The sequence below is a fragment of the Microcaecilia unicolor genome, chromosome 1, assembly GCF_901765095.1.
Source record: "Microcaecilia unicolor chromosome 1, aMicUni1.1, whole genome shotgun sequence".
In the NCBI taxonomy this organism is placed as follows: Eukaryota; Metazoa; Chordata; class Amphibia; order Gymnophiona; family Siphonopidae; genus Microcaecilia; species Microcaecilia unicolor.
The window spans coordinates 460881162-460898291 of NC_044031.1; the positions used below are offsets into that span (position 1 = coordinate 460881162).

Consider the following 17130-nt stretch of genomic DNA (forward strand, 5'->3'; position numbering starts at 1 on the left):
TCTAAGACAGTTAGAGGGAAATTCTATATATGGGTCAAAAATTAGGTGCTACTTCCACACTGGGTATTCAGTGCAGAAAAAGGTTCTAATGAATGCAAGGCGCTGAAATGGGGCAGAAATGTCAGACCTGTGCGAAAACATGCTTACATGCCCATTTATAGAATAGCGTCTAAGTGTTTTTGTGTGGATCTGCAAAGTGGGTGTGGCCATGGGAGGATTAGAATGCCGCTGACACTCTCTTGCCCCTCCCTTGGCCACACCCACTTTGGAGTTTGCGTACAAGAGAAGGTAGGAGACCGTTTACAGAATAGGGGTGTAACTCTGTTACCCGCACAACTACTAATTAGTGCTTGTTAACACCAATTGTTTCTACTTAGTGCCAATTAGCTAATTATGTCATGTGCACAACTGACCCTATTCTATAAGTGGGCAAGCATTTGCACACCTAACTTTAGGTGCCATTTATAGAATTGGGAGGTTAATATCCAGCCAATCTTGGACTATTTGCCAGGATGCATCAGTTGAAGGTCCAAACCGTCGGGAATTATGCAAATCTCATCAATCTTATTCAGGAGAGAAAAACAGGAGAGCTCTCACTGAAGTTTTGTATTTAATCTGTATAGTGCTGCTTGTTACTGAACTTGACACAAATCTGAATGAGTGATCCTTGAGGGCATTTCAACAAGACTGATATGATCATGGTGGGTCAGATAAGATGAATTGATGTTTTTATTTAATATAACTATATATCTATATATCTATATATCTATATCTATATCTATATATATATATAGATATATAGATAGATAGATAGATAGATAGATAGATAGATAGATAGATAGATAGATAGATAGATATAGATATATCTATCTATCTATCTATCTATCTATCTATCTATCTATATATATATATATTGATAAAGAGAGAGAGAGAGAGAGATACACATACACACACATACACACTATATATATATAACAGTACTTGTCTGTATTATTTATGCTATGGTGATTATTTACATCAGTCTTAGGGGGAAACCTCATGCAAATGGTTTCAGTACATATGTGCAAGGACCAGCCTAAACTACCTTGAGAACTCTTTCCTGTGAAATGCACATTTAAATATTTGTGTTCAGCGACCATGTCAACAAGGTCGTTTGCACAAATAAATCAATCACCCAAGCAATTAAGAGTACATCCCTAGTTAATTATGTGATTTCTACTTGCCTTCATGTTAAAAGCCTTGCTGATTGTACGATGTGCCTCAGTGTGTCTCTGTTGAAACTGCACACTTTAGATATTTAAGAAGACTGACCTGTCAAAGTTATCTACAGCTTCCAAAGGCCTATTTACAGTGAAGACAAATTATCAGTCCAATGAAGCAAGAGGAGTGACAGGCACAGCTGGGTTGTGGCATCCAGTATGAACCGAACAAGACTATTCAGCATTCGGAAATAAGTGTTTCATTACCATCTGCCTGACAACAACTTTAAACCAGCATCTTCAAAAGTTCCATTTCACTGTAGAAGAAACAGCTCTCAAGTCACATCCCAGCACCTTTCGTCTTCCTTTCAAACCTTCATTTTACTTTCAAACGAATATTTTTAAAGCTGAAAGACTAACATAAATTTACTCTACAATATCTATAATCCAAGGGATATGGGTGTCAATCACTCCAGACATGCCTCAAAGAGCAAACAGAAGAAAGGACGTAAATATCCTTCAAGGCAAAATGTCTTTCCAAGAGCATCAGATCCAGAGTCCCAGCTCACACGCTCATTTGGATATGTTAAATTCAGCCTAGTCCTTAAAGGTATGACAGATATTCCCAGCTTTGTGTGGAATCTTCCAGAAATACAGAAACTGAACCTCTCACACAACTATCTCTCTACTCTTCCCCCTGCTGTGGGGAAACTTGACCAGATTGCTGTGCTGAACTTGTGCGGAAATCGCATCACCTGCCTGCCCAAGGAGCTTGGACTTCTCAGAAACCTTAAGGTTTTATTTGTTGATATGAACTGCTTGACTGAAGTACCAGGGGAGCTGAGCCTCTGTGGCAAGCTTGAAGTTCTGAGTCTGTCACATAATGGCATTACCGAACTGCCTTTAAGCTTTATGGACCTGGCAAATCTAAGAAAACTAAATCTTGGCAGCAATCAACTCATTCACATTCCTTTGTGTGTTTTTTCAATGAAGAGTTTAGAATTCCTGCACTTGGGATGCAACCAGGTTGAAAGCATTTCAGAAAATATCCAGTACTTGCAAGACTTGCAGATTTTCATTGTAGAGTGTAATAACATTCGGGTACTACCAAAATCCATTTGCTTTTTGACTGCACTTGAGTTGCTAAATGTGGATTACAATTCTATCCAGACTCTACCTGATAATCTTTTCATGTTGATTAAATTGTCAAAACTTGCTTGGAATCCAATAGACAAAGGGCTTCATATATTGCATAACCCTTTGGCAAAACCATTGCCAGAGATAGTTGAGGGAGGCCTGGATGCTCTCTACAACTACCTGAGAGACATAAACCAACAAAATTAAATAGTAAATCACCAGACTCCATTCAAAGCCATTTGCTGTCATCACAGATTTAGTTTTGTTATTTTGTTAATACCGAGTGTAGTGAATTTACAGCAGCCATGTTGACCCTGATCTAAATCTAAGAAGTTGGTTACTTGTTATAAAATTGCAACAAGTGATATGTCTACCATATAGAAAGAAAGCCACAAGGGACATATCAAATATATCCTGTAATGTGTTGTCAGTTCCTTACTAAGGGCTTCTAACCAGCTCTGTTCCACTTGGTGAGACACTAAAGCATTGAAATGTGGTGTACCCTCACAGGGGGAGGAACGTGAGCAGAGCATAGAAGAATCTAACATTTGTGTAATTTATGTATGTTATTGTTGCATTTAGGTGTGTGCATTTATGCCTACTATTGACATGGGGGGGGAGAGCGTTTCTATATATGGCGCCTGAAGAATCAGCGCTGTAAAACTATGCTGTTAGCATGATTCTATAAACTACACTTAAAGTTAGGCATGCTGTTCTTGTGACAAAAGATTTAGGTGCACACATTTAGGCCACCTAAAACCAGGCCTAAATATCTGTGCCTAGGTGCAGATCGGGTGTATTCTATATTACTGCTCATAGTTTTTTGAAATGCCCATAACCTACCCATTCCATGCCCATGGCCATGCACTCTTTTTGACTATGCATATTATAATTTACGTGCACCACGTTATAGAATACGCCTAGAAAGTTGTGCATGTTAATTCTAATTACAGCCAATTAGTGCCACTAATTGGTTGTTAAGTACCAATTATTGGCACTGATTTGCTTGTTAATCAATTAAGTTGTGTGTACAATTTGGCCAAGTGGCCAAATTGTCACATACAACTTAAGGTGCCATATATAGAATTTGGGGGATGTTATAAATGTATGCACCTAAATTTAGGTGCACTGATGCCAACTTACGCTAATATTATATCAGAGCGCTTAGACATATACGTGCTCTTATAGACTAGGGTCACAGCCTGCATAATTTGGGCACCTCTACCCAGTTATAGAATTGCCCCATACCCCTGAATTCTACAAAAGTTGATAAAAATTGTTTGCATAAATTTGGGTGTGTGCACCCAATTTGCACTCGCAATTTAATTGAATAATGAACTATTTAGTGCCAATAATTATCTTTTTAACAACCAGTTATTGAACCTAATTAGATTTAATCAAAATATATGCAGAAATTTAAAAAGAGAGCATGGAATGGGAAGGTCTTGGGCAGGGCCGGGCAAACCCGGTAAGCGGGGTAAGCACCGCAGGAGGGCGCCTGCCTTCAAGGGCGCTGCGTCGGCCGTTGATTAAAAAAAAAAACAACCTACTAGCGCCATACCGCATTGGCGTGTCAGTGCGCATGCGCTGCTGCCTTCCCACGCGCAGCGCTCGGCTCTGACTTTGGCACCGCCCAGCCAGCTCTTCCATGCCGTCGAGTAGTTATTTGGACCGTAGGAGGACTGGGTGTTGCCGTGGGTCTGGAAGTTCATTTACTGAGAGCTACTACGTGCACACGACTACATTCAAATCCTTTTACTGTAACAGCTTTTATAAGCACTCTTAAGGGCAGAGCAAGACCAGGGTAAGTAAGATCCGATGGTGGAATACAAAGGACAAAAAAAAAAAACACTGACCTGCAGAGAACTGTATTTTAATACAGCCTTGCTCAGTTTGATACCGAACGCTGATTCCTTGTGTCAGGTGTGAAAAGTGCAGCTTATGTAGTTAAAAGCAAACTGCCAGAGCCATTACAGCCTAAAGTGTAACACTGATTTCCATTTGAAATCAGACCTATATGTAGAATCCCAGAAGGAAGGCTTATAATCTATCTAGCAGCACGGTGGTCGCTACTTTCCTTGAGAAGCTCGGTCTTTGTTTCCTGCTGTTTTCTGCACAGTCTGAATCAGTATTAAGGCCTCCTGCGATCCTTTTGAAATATTTACAAGCTACCACTCCTGTTTCTCAAAGCTGGCAAAGAGTTGCCTCTGAAGGCTGTGTGGAACCCTCAGGCACGCAGAATAACTTTCCTCCCCATTTCTGGGGGATTTCAGGCTTCCAAGGCAGCCATCAATCATCAAGCCAGACATTTATTTGTATTGACTTATTAGCCACATATCCGAAAATATGTTGCATGCAGGGTACATCTTGTGCGCCCTCTGCCTGCTGTTCTTCAACTTGTCATTCACCTTTTATGGTAATGGGCTGAAAAAGGGGGCAGGGTGGGAGAAGAGAGAAAGAAGATGCCATGGGGGGGGGGGGGAGGGGGCGTCAGCATCAAGGGCGCCAACTGATAGTCTGCAGGGAGGCACCAGAGACCCTAGGCACGGCCCTGGTCTTGGGTAGAATGGGGCATCCCCAACATTTGCACACATTGTTATATAATGAGAGGGATATGCACCTAATTTAGGCATGTACATTTGCGCAATGTTTCAGTTGGTGCACATGGCCACACCTAAAGTTTGCCATGATTCATGGACGTAAGCACTATTTTATAAACCACACTTAACTTAACTTTAAGTATGTTTTATAAAATGGCACTTTTTTCAGCGCTGATTTTTTTTGTTGCCATAAATAGAATTCACCCCATAGTGCTTTTGTATCCAATATGCTATGGATTAAGCAAATCATTTTGGAAGCATTGTTTTAACCAGATGGGAAATAGTTGTACGTTTAGTTCATTAAGGAAACCCCCAAAATCCTAATAGAACTGCTTAGTGGAATTTTTGAACCACAGATATAATAAGTATTGGGAACTGCAAATATTACCTTTCCTAGAAAAGATAAGGGCACTTAATTTATCTGGATCTAGCTTAAGCCTATTTCTATGCAACTAGTCAGCAATATTAGGACTGGCCTGTGGGCCAAGATGACCATTATCTGAATATCATCTGCATAGGTAAATTGTGGCAATTTTTTTTTTTTTTTTTACAGTTTTATAACTTTATTTGAACAAATGCAGAATTCCTCAGATTTCATGTATGTTGACAGTTTGAAACAAAATATGAATAATAAATGTGCTACAAACATTTCACACAAGATTCTCTGGTATCCTATGCTGGGCTGGTGTGAACTTTGCTTTATTACATTATTACTTCCAGCTCAACCTTTGTGTTGAGAAGCAAATGTTTATGTATCATACATCAGTTCTTTTGTCTTGTGTAAATGTGACTATTTCAAGTGGTGTAATTTAGGCTTTAGAGGTTATAGAAGGGAGTTATTAAATTGTAACTAAAGAAATGGATAACGAAATCTTTATGGTAATGGATGAAGATCCAAGAAAAGTTATATGCACCATGTGAAAAGCATTGATTTCTCACATCATAGGCCAGCCAAAAAACTTCACACCCTTCAATTTAAACAGGGCTGTGGAGAGGGGGAGCAAGATTCCCCGGGCCCGGCCTCCAAGGTGGGGCCCAGCACCAGCAAGGTTTCGAAGGAGTAGAAGTTTCTTCCTGCCTACCTGCTTCCAGGTCTGTCTCTCTCCTGATCCTGTGTGCCAGGATTTGGATGATTGTGTTAATGCAATAACCATGGTCCCAGCACACATGAGCAGGAGACGACGGAGGATCAGATACAGGACAGTAAGATAAGGAGGCAGGGGTGGGGGCCGCAGCCTGAGTGTGGGGGGCTGCCCGAGTGTGAGGGGGGGCATGGCGCGGCAGACTGGCAGTGGCCCAGGTGGTGGTGGTGGTGGGGTAATCCTGTCCCAGGCCTACATGTGTCTCTCGCTGGCCCTAACTTTAAATAATCGTTTAAAGCACAAACATGCCAATGAATATAAAAGCATGCTGATGAACTGTGAGGTGCCATCATTTGAAAGTACAAATAAGAACCTGGAAAGTCAACCAACCTTAAGTGATTTTATGTTGAAGAAAAAGTAGTGGTACATACAGCCCAGAGCCCCAAAGGGTACACAAGGCTATTGGTGAAACGCTAACCATTGACGCTCAGCATTTCTTCATCATCAAAGATGTCAGCTTTAAAAAGGCAACATTCATTCTAAAGTCTAGACACATAGGGCCAGCCTAAAAACTCCACGCGGATTAAATTTCCACCTAAGCATATTCTGTAAGTGGCGCTTTAAAAGCACTTAAAACTATGCACATCCATTTACACCAAGGGAAACATGGCGTAAATGCTGGTGTGTAGATTTAGGCACACTGGGACATATTCTATAACAGTGCACATAAATTTTGGAATGCCCATTTCTCCACCCATAACCATGCCCCTTTTGAGCTGCGTGCTTTAGAATTTAGGCACAGTGCATTATAGAATACGCTTAACGAGTTGTGCATGTAAATTCTAATTACTGCCAATTAGTGCTCATTATTATTTGAATTTCAGTGCGGAACACTAGGCGCACTATATAGTTTCAGGGGGATAATGCTGTCAAGCAAATATTTCAGAAAAGTGTATCTCAATGTATGAATGGATTAAAGAAAATGTGCAAAATGTTATTGATAAACTAAAAGAATTTTCTTCACTACTGTGTCATGCACTTCTGAAAAATGATTCCTTTGTAAGTCTTACTGCTCACTGGATCAATGATGACTTCTGGCAACAGTTTGCTGTTTTTGCATTGTGAGTGTTTTCATGGAAGTCACACAGGAGCTGGCCTAGCTAAAGCCCTGTAAGAAATGCTGGCAAATTAGAATATTCAGTAAGCTGAGTTCATATTCGGAGCAATATAACAAAAGATCTGAGAGATGTAGAGGTACGTCACATAGTGGTTTTTTCACACACTGCAATTATGCAATCATAACTCATTATTCTCTCAAGCTTCCATAACAACATTGATTAATATGTCAAGAAAATAAGTTGGACATTTTGAACATGCATCCAATGCCACATCTTCATCTACATGCTATTCATGTGAAGTTGTAAGCGGTGGGGGGAATAACGCTGACCTGTGAGGGACAGCGCTAACCACCCTTACACGCAAAAACCGACCTTATTAGGGAAATCCTTAGGGTGTCTTTTACTAAGATGTGCTCACATTTTTAGTGCACGCTAAAATTGTGGGCACGCTAAATGTTACAGATGCCCATAAGAATGCATTGGAGTCTCTAACGTTTAGCGCACCCACACATAAGCACATAAGCACCACCATACTGGGAAAAGAACAAGGGTCCATCAAGCCCAGCATCCTGTCTCTGACAGCGGCCAATCCAAGCTTCAAGAACCTGGCAACCCCCCTCCCTCCAAAAAAAATATATATATTTAATAATGTTCAATAGACTTTTCCTTCAGGAATCTGTCCAAACCCCCCTTAAACTCTGTAAGGCCAGCACACGCTAAAAACATGAGCACACCTTAGTAAAAGACCCCCTTACTTACCAATTCTTATACCAAAATTACTTAGAGGCCCTTTTACAAAGGTGTGTTAGGCTCTACACGCGAGTAGCATGCACCAAAAATAGACTACTGCCAGGCTACCATGCCCCCCTGGTGTTAATTTCAGATTTGCTGTGTGCCTGTAATGCCTGGATGATTATTTTTTTCCTCCCACTCGCTCTTTTCAGTGGTAACTGGCAGTTGGCACGTGAGTCCTTACCACTAGATCAATGGGTGGCATTAAGGGCTCAGGCCGGTTTTAGGCACGCCCTGGTTTCAGTTTTACCGCATGCCCTTTTCCTGTCCCATTAAGAAAAGCCCATTTTTTTGCAGATACAGTACAAACTAGCCCGGCATGCACCAAAAACATGCACCTACACTACCACAAGCCACTTTTTACCGCGGCCTAGTAAAAGGACCCCTTAGTACCTTAGAAATAAGAAGTATGTAATACAAAGCTAGGATAAACAATTACTTGTTTATTATGAAAGAAACAAAATTAAGTCAGGTGAATAAAATAAAAGCTAAGTCAGGCCAATGGAAAGAATACAGGTTAGATGGGGGAGACTCCTACTACCTGATTCATCAGTTAGAGAAAATCTACCTCCCCCTCCCTTTCTGCTTATTTTTCAGTTATATTTATAGGTCATAATGGTCACAAAAACATGTGTACGTGACTTATGTTGTAATGGTACCACTGATTTCCCCTTCCATCCCAGCCACTGTTATACCAAATATGGTCTTCCTCCCCTTGTTTGCTATATGCCTGGGTTCTTACCACCTGCACACATTCAACTGCCACTTTCCATGGTGTTCTGTAAAAACAGATACTTTCTACCAACTGCCTCAAAGTCTCCAAAATTTCCCTTCTGCTCACTCCCCATTGTCTGGTTTTTCATGTTCATTCATTGTCCAGTTTCTGGTCTTTCTTAGGCCCTGATACAAACCATCTGGATCTGCCTCAGCATCAACTTCTGGTCAATGTTGTGACTAGATGAAACTTAGCATATTATATGTTGGAATATTTGTTAAAGCAACAGAGCTATGCCTCATTACATATATGAAGTGGATGATGTTAAAGGACAAACATTCACCAATGGTACTTGATGAAAAGTTTCTCTCTGGTAAAACGCTTTGAATATAACCCGTGAAATAAGTAAATCCTTCTCAAATCTCTCGTTTGCCTGCAATGAAGTTTTTACCTCAATAACATGCCTAATGATGGAATAAAGAAAGCACTTTCAAAGACAATACAATCTGTTATAGAGCGATTTCCAAATGCATTTCGTGTGGTTGCCACATGCATCAACAAGGTTTAAGTTATAAATGATAACAGATGAATTACAATGGACTGTGAAATTCTTCTCAACTGCACATGAACTTGTTCAACATTCACATAATTCATCTCAACCTTCAGATAATCTGAAATTAACTGAAATTGAAGACAAAACTACAGAACCTCCCAAAAAGAAAATACATCAGGAACGCTCTTCAGATGTATTTCATTTTTGGGCTGCACAGGATTCTTCTCATCCTCAAGTATGATGTAAAGGAAAAATTTCAACAACTTTAGACTAGAAAACTATAATTAACAAATTCCTCACAGAGCCATGTTTACCAAGAACTGAAGACCCAATTCTATGGTGGAAACTGAATCAACAACCTTACCCAAACCTGAGCATCTCTGCTAAAGCCTTTCTGGCCATTCCTTCCACAAATTTATCTAGCGAAAGGCTGTTCAGTACAGTTGGGGCCCAAGTTGAATATTGGCCCCAGACCAAACATAAAGAATGCAGTTATGCTCTGCTTCCCTGATTCCCCTTCTCTCCCTCCCTTTCATCCCCCCAGAAAGGAAAATCACAGCTCTCCTTCCAATTATCCCTCCCTCTCACCCCCTGGAAGCATAGAAGCAGCCCCCTTCCAATTTTCTTCCTTCACTCCCAATACCCTAAGAAAAAGTCCCCTTCCAATCCTCCTCCCTCCCTCCCTCCCTTATGTTGACTGCATAAATCCTTTTGAAAGTCATGTGCCACCTAGTGGCCAGATTCATTGCTCATGATTGCCGGGTTCTGGAAAGAGTTCTGGTGAGAGGAGTGTTACAGTAGTGAATGGACTAATTATGTTCAGGAGGGGGGAGGGGATGGTATATAAAGTAGGGGATACATCCCTGGGTAGTTGCATTTGAAGTGTAAAGTCTGAGTAGGGGCGGGATTACCGGATTTTCTTTTCTTTTCCTTTATTATTTTATAGATATGCTTTATTGTGAACTACTTTGATAAATTTTTGGTATGAAAGGTTGTCAAGAAAATTGTATCTATTTCATAGTGCCAGATCTCAGCTGTGGTTTTGATTGGACTTGAAGTACAGAGAAGCAGGAGGAAACTGCCAGGTCAATAAAATAAAATATATATAATTCAGTATTTTATATCTCTAGAAAAACAAGCTTTTAGAGATGAGATGATACCTTACTTAGCTACTAGAAGAAGGATGTATGCTTCAAAAACTCATAAACATGTATACAGCAAAAGATATAGACCAAAGAATCCACAATTAATTTCAGATTTAAACATCCTATTAATAGACTCTGTTATATAATCCCATCAATTCCTAACATTATTATTATTATTATTATTATTATTTATGGAAATTGTACCCCACATTTTCCCACCTATTTGCAGGCTCAATGTGGCTTACAGAGTGTTGTTATGACAAAGTCATGACAGGATATTGGATACAATCAAAAGTAAGCAGAAGATGGATGAGGAATTAGAGAAGGTGGTGTTAGATAGGATAGTTTAGGAGGTGATTTGTGTCTTTAAGGGTTCTTTTTGTAGGCTCTATTGAAGATATGTGTCTTCAGAGATTTGTGAAAGTTGCTTAGATTGTCCATAGTTTTTAGGGCTGGGGGTAACCCATTCCATATCAGTGTACTTCTGTAGGAGAAGGTAGTGGCATATGCCTGCTTATATTTAAGTCAGTGGCGTTCCTAGGGGGCGGACACCCAGGGCGGCGCCCCGCCCCCAGGGTGCAGCGCCCCCCCCCCAATGCAGCGAGGACGCCCTCCTGCGAAAGAGCCCCCCGGGTGCATGCCGCTGGGGGGGGTGCCGCAGCACGCGCCTGCTGCGAGTTTACTAACTTTGCTCGTTCGCTGCAGCTCCCTCTGCCCCGGAGCAGGAAGTAATCTGTTCCGGGGCAGAGGGAGCTGCAGCGAACGAGAGAAGTTAGCGAACTCGTGCAGCAGGCGCGCGCCGCGGCACCCCCCAGCGGCATGCACCCGGGGCGGACCGCCCCCACGGCCCCCCCATTGGTACGCCACTGATTTAAGTCCTTTACAACTGGGGAAGTTCAGATTGAGGAATTTGCGGGCTGATCTCTTGGCATTTCTGGGCAGTAGGTTCACAAGGTTAAACATGTACAGTGGGGCATCTGCGTCTTGTAGACTTAAAGCCTACAAGAAATAAAAATTCCTCAGTTAAGGCTGCCCCTTTGGTACAGTTTTAGCTTGGTGCACTTTGTAGTTTGCAGTACAACTGTGCTAATTATTCAGTGGATAGCTGCGTCTTTATTAGCATCAAAACTAAGTTCTGTAACAATACACATTGCATACATACAGTAATTTTATGATTATGACTACAGGTAGAAGGGTTTAAAAGATATGGTCCTGAATCAGAAAAAAGGATATCGGTGACTAGCTTCGCCTCCATTCATAAAGCCAACATGACTGCTCAAATGAAAGGTCAGCAGAGACAAAACAAATCTGCTTGTCTTCCCTATATAGGCTGGAGCAACTTGGAAATTGATCAATATTGCTCTGTCTGCAGTGGGTGAGAGGTTTCCTGGTGAAGCAAGGTTGCAGATGTGCCTTCAGAGACCTTAGGAAGCTCTCTGCTTGGTTCAATCAGCAGTGGGCTGCTTTCTCCCTCCCTTCACCCTCCCCAGGAGCCTTAGAATGAAGTCCCTTGAGGACAGGAAGGGAGTTTTGGCCTAGAGCTGCCTGTCTGGATTATTTAAAACTGACAGAAGAAACAAAGGTAACAACCAAAGCTTTGGATTGTGATATAGCAGAGTGTATTAGTGCCTTCTAAGCAGCTGGCCTGAGTTTTTCTCTCAACTAAAGCAGCATTATCACCTTTTGAGAAAAAAAAAACACCCTTAGTAACAGGAGGGCAATTGATTGTAATGGGTACCAAACTGAGTGGATTTAAAGGCTGGCTGTGCTAAAGAATACCAGTGCACATTACTGCTACTAGTACCTGCATAAAGTTAAGACCAGTATTCCTCACTTCTAGTACTGCTACAGGTAGGTCAGTCCTTCTCACTGCTGGCTGTTTGACAGATAGACCAGCACTCATCACCCAGGATCACACTAAAGATCAAATCTCATTGCTCCAGGCAGAAAAGGTATAGATAAGTTCTCACCACTGCTGTTTGCATTAGGTTAATGCCAGCACTCAGCACTGCTATTTGAGCTGAGCTAATATCAGTGCTTGTCACTTTTATATCTGCACTAGGTAGTGGCAGTACCTATTACTGCTGTTGCAATGTGTTGCATCCAGTTCTCATCACTGTTATCTGTGCTAAGCTGAGATCAGCATTTTTCACTTCTCTTGGTACCAGAATAAGAACAGAACTTTCTGTTTTGGTGTGCATAGAGCCAATACTCATCGCTGCTTGTCTCTGTTGCATGCACTAGGTGTAAGCCAATGCTTTTCATGGCTGATGTCATTAGATGAAGACCAGCCCTCCTTTCTCTGGTTTCTGCTAGAATTAAGACCAGCCCTCATTGCTCTTGGCCATGCCAGATGAAGGCCAGCACACGTTGCTGCTAGGAAAGACCAATGCTCCTCTCTGCTGGCAGTTCTGTATAAAGGCCGACATTCATTATGGTGCTAGGTATAGGCCAACACTCGTTGATGACGATTGCATTTGTTGATGTTGATGGTGCTAGGGCAGGTGAGCACTTACCGATGCTGGTTACCCTAGGAGCAGTTTAGTGTCCATTGAAACTGATATCGTTGAAGATAGGCTAGCACATATCACTCTTCTAGGTATAGAGCAGCCTTATCAATGCTGTTTGTGCTATCAATAATCGGATAGTGCAGAGAAATGCATTGGTTTGTTCTGATGTTGACTACAGTGGGTGGTAGCATCCATTCAATATGGTGCTAACTGTGTGATGTCTGTGAGCAACAGCAATAATAGTTATTGATGAGGGATTTGATGATAACTATGCTAGAGACATATGATCCATGAACACATGACTCTCCTGCTCCAATTTTAAAGTCACATACAATAAAATCATCAGACCTTGGTTCAACATTAAAAACTATACATTCCGCTATTGAAACTTGTTTCTTACCCATAAATTATGTGGTGAAACTTTTAACTCCAGTACATAACAAAACTGTGAACTTGCTTTTCTTACTTTGGCTGTCTTTATTCAGTGTCTTTTAAATGTGGAGCTACTTTGGAAATTTGATTAAAAGCACTAATCTTACCCCCCTCCCCCTTTTGCAAAGCCGCACTAGCAGCAGCCGGCGCGATAATGCCGACACAGCCTATTTAAAGTGAATGGGCTGTGTTGGCATTACCACATGACAGCCACTAGCATGGCTTTGTAAAAAGTGTGTGTGTGCTTGTGTGGGGGAGTTAGTTAAAAACTTTCTTATTCCAATAGTTTTTAGGTTGAAAATTTTTATAGTGTTTGAATCAAGGTTTACAAACAAAAAAAATATCATTTTTAAAAAGTTTGACACTTTAGCTAATGAAAAGCATTCAAGAATTCATTTTATCTCAGCAGCTTCAATAGTATAATGTTATCTACACTACTAACATTTCTTCCTTGGATAGTGCTTATTGTTATCTTTAATTTAAAAACAAAATTAATAAATAATGCCACTCAACAGCTGCGTTAAGACCCCACGGTTGCATAGCCTGAAGCTTGTGCATCTAGCATTCTCTCTGGTACAAATACATATCACAATTTCCTCCTCTTTAAATTGCTGGAATGTGATCTATAATCCAGCATTTTAAAGATTCAGAAGAATGATTTAATAATACACAGTGTCAAAAAAGAGAGGAATCTGTTGTGCTTTACTACTGTCTACTACTACCATTTTTTTGCTTAAATAGTGTACCTGCATAAAACGTTTTGATAGGACATGTGGAGGGGCATTTTCGATATGATGTCTAAATCCAATGTTGGACTTTTGTGAAAAACGTCCAAAAATTCAGCAGTGAACATGGCCATTTTTGAAGCTGAAAAGTCTTTTTTTTTTTTTTTTGCCGAAAATGGTCATTTGCTAGAAGCTGTTGTGCTCTGTCCCCCCCCCCCCCGATATTCAGCCAACAATGGTCATTTTTAAAAAAATGCTTACCATTGCTGGCTAAATTAGCCCCCAATATTCACTACTGGACCATGTCTGGGTAGGTTGGGTGGCAGAGCTTATGCAGGCCCAGCCGATATTCAGCCAGGCCCACATAAGAGTTATGCAGGCCCCAGCTGAATATTGGGCCGGGACCCGCATAAGCTTTTCCAAAAAATTGAAGCCCCCCCCAAGCCCCCGATTTGTTGCATCCCCCTCCCTGAAACACTCCTGCCCCCACCCCAACCCCTCCATAGTTCAAGTACACCCCCATGGGCCTACCTTGATCCCTGGTGGTCTAGTGGTGGCCATTGGGGGCAGGAGCAGAGCCATTTTGCAAAGATACCGCAAGAGATAGAAGCAAAGGGGCTGTTCTCCTGCCCTCAATAACCACCACTGGACCAAGATAGGCCAGGGGGGACTACCTGAGCTACGAAGGGGTTTAGGGGTGGGGCAGGGGCATTTAAGGGGGAAGGAGAGTCTTGTGGCCACAGATTGGGAGGTGAGGGGGGATCAAGGAAGGGCTTCAATTTTTAAAAAAAAGCTTACGTGGGTCCTAGCCGAATGTTCAGTCAGGGCCCGCATAAGCTTTAGTGGGTGAATTTTGAGCTGTTGTAAATCACCCACTTAAGCTTATGTGGGCTTTGGATGAATATTGTCAGCAACCACAAAAGCCCCAGCTCCTCCTCAACATGTCCCATGACTCGCCCCTGACCGGCCCACATTTTTTGTGGCCAGTCAGAGGTGATATTTATTTGTTTTTATTTATTTCTTACATTTGTATCCCACCTTTTCCCACTTATTAGTAGGCTCAAAGTGGCTTACATAGTTCCGGAGAGGTGGTTACAGACTCCGGTATGAACAAATACAGTGTAGGGGTACCGTTACAGTGACAAATACAGTAAAGACGCATCATTAAATAGATTGGGGTGGCTCATCCCAAGCAGAATGCTAGGGTGGGATCATGTCAGGGTTGAGTACTGTCTGTTTCCTGGTTAAATTGTCATATTTCATTATTCGGTATTTATGTCAGTTCTGTGGGGTATGCCTTTTTGAAAAGGTAAGTTTTTTCGGAATTTTAGATGATTATTCGTGGTTTTCAGTCATTTTGGTAGTGTATTCCAGAGCCACATGGTAGAAAATTTCTACCGTGTGTTTTGGACACATGTCAAAAATGGAATTACTGCCCAGGGCATACGGTAGCCGGGCAGTAGTTCCAATTTGACACGCGTTGTACATGCGTAGGCGCCTACGCACCTTAGTAAAAGGGCCCCTAAAATATATATAATTGAATAATATCTTTTGATATTGTAAAATATATCATAATAAAAGTGAGCTTGGCTTCATCTTCTTCTCCTTTCTTCTTAGTGTAGTTAATAACAGTAGATCTCTGTTACTGTTCAATGCCTTCTTTTAAGAATGGAAGATGTCTCGCTCATCGTAATTTCTTTCTCTGATTTTCTGAACCAGAATTTTATGTTGTTTTTTATATTCCTTAGTGGTACAACAAATACACCAGTAGTGCAAAAACTGTGAGTAGAGGAAATGAATAATCATTGAACGTGGATGAAAGCTAGTTGAATATAGCAAAATATTTCTGGACTGCATTTCCTATATATAGTATAAAGAAATTTTAAATTTACCATATTCACTTCTATATCCAGAAAGATAATTTGAGAAAAACTGAATTGCATGGTAAAACAAATTCTGATCATAGGAATTAAACCATATATAAAAAAAAGACCTGACTCATCAATAGTTCCACCCTAAAGAACGAAGATATTATCATAAAATGTTTCCATAAAATGATCCTTTCTTCAATGTTGGGTTAGATAGATATAATTCAACATGTGCCTCTAAATATGTAGTATATATTATTTTTTGTCCTTGTAAATTAGCCTATGTGGGCCAGACTATGTACAGTGAACCTTTGCCTTAATGGACACTGTAGCGGAACACCCCTTTAGTTAATCATTTTTTTGAAATTTGAACATAAATTGGATGATTGATGATGGTATGTGGTGGATTCATTTCTGAAGATCAAGATCATCAACTGCGCTACAGTGAACAGTTTTAAATTTTTTTGTTACAATCACACATCTCAAAGAATTGTATGTAGAAAATGAATGGCTCTCCCTTATCCGATTATGACGCATTATGGATTGATATATTTTAAACTTGCTCCTTTTGCTGAATGATACAAAGACTGGCGCCATTTTCTTTTTGGTCTAGACGCTAGCGGGACAGCAGGAACTGAAGACCTATGCTGAAGAATTCACCCCTGATGTAGAAAAATGGAAACTTGAAACATGAATTCAATTTGGGGAATGTCTGGTTTTAAGTTTTGTTAACTAAATGAAGAGAAAAGAACTACATGTTGGATTTTTATGTTCATTATTGTGATGTTTTTTGATGATTTTTATGTCAGTTGTCTTTCTGAAATATAAAAGTTTGAATAAAGTACGTACAAAGAAAACAAACGTATTTATTAGAACTTCCAGGACTGGTGATTAGGGTATATGGTGGGACTGTTAGGCTGATTGCCAAAAGGTGTTCTCCATATGAATTTTTTTTTTCCTGTGCTCTGTAATATTTCCTCAAAGATATTGTATCTTTGTTTACTTAATTTGGAAAATTTAGTAAATAAATAAAAAAGGTGTTCTCCATATATGAAAGTCATCCTATGCACTGATACTATATAAAAATAATTGAGAACTGCTATAATGAAAAGACATTGGCTTCTTTTGGACATATATTGTTTGGATGCATTAGTCCCAAAGTATTGGAATTTGAGGATTTTTACAAAATAGGGTCCATGACCATTCCAATAGCATACAAACGTCCTTGCACAAACTTACATCTGCTGTGAAAAA

At 40.6% G+C, this 17130-nt stretch overlaps 1 protein-coding gene across 1 annotated transcript; it reads left to right on the top strand.

The window, feature by feature from the left end:
• The first annotated feature begins 1489 nt into the window (after positions 1 to 1489).
• LRRC30 (leucine rich repeat containing 30) lies at positions 1490 to 2929 on the top strand. Its single transcript, XM_030190127.1, has one exon. The coding sequence runs from the start codon at positions 1656 to 1658 to the stop codon at positions 2541 to 2543; it is 888 nt and encodes a 295-aa protein (XP_030045987.1). The 5' UTR covers positions 1490 to 1655; the 3' UTR covers positions 2544 to 2929.
• Positions 2930 to 17130: the final 14201 nt, after the last annotated feature.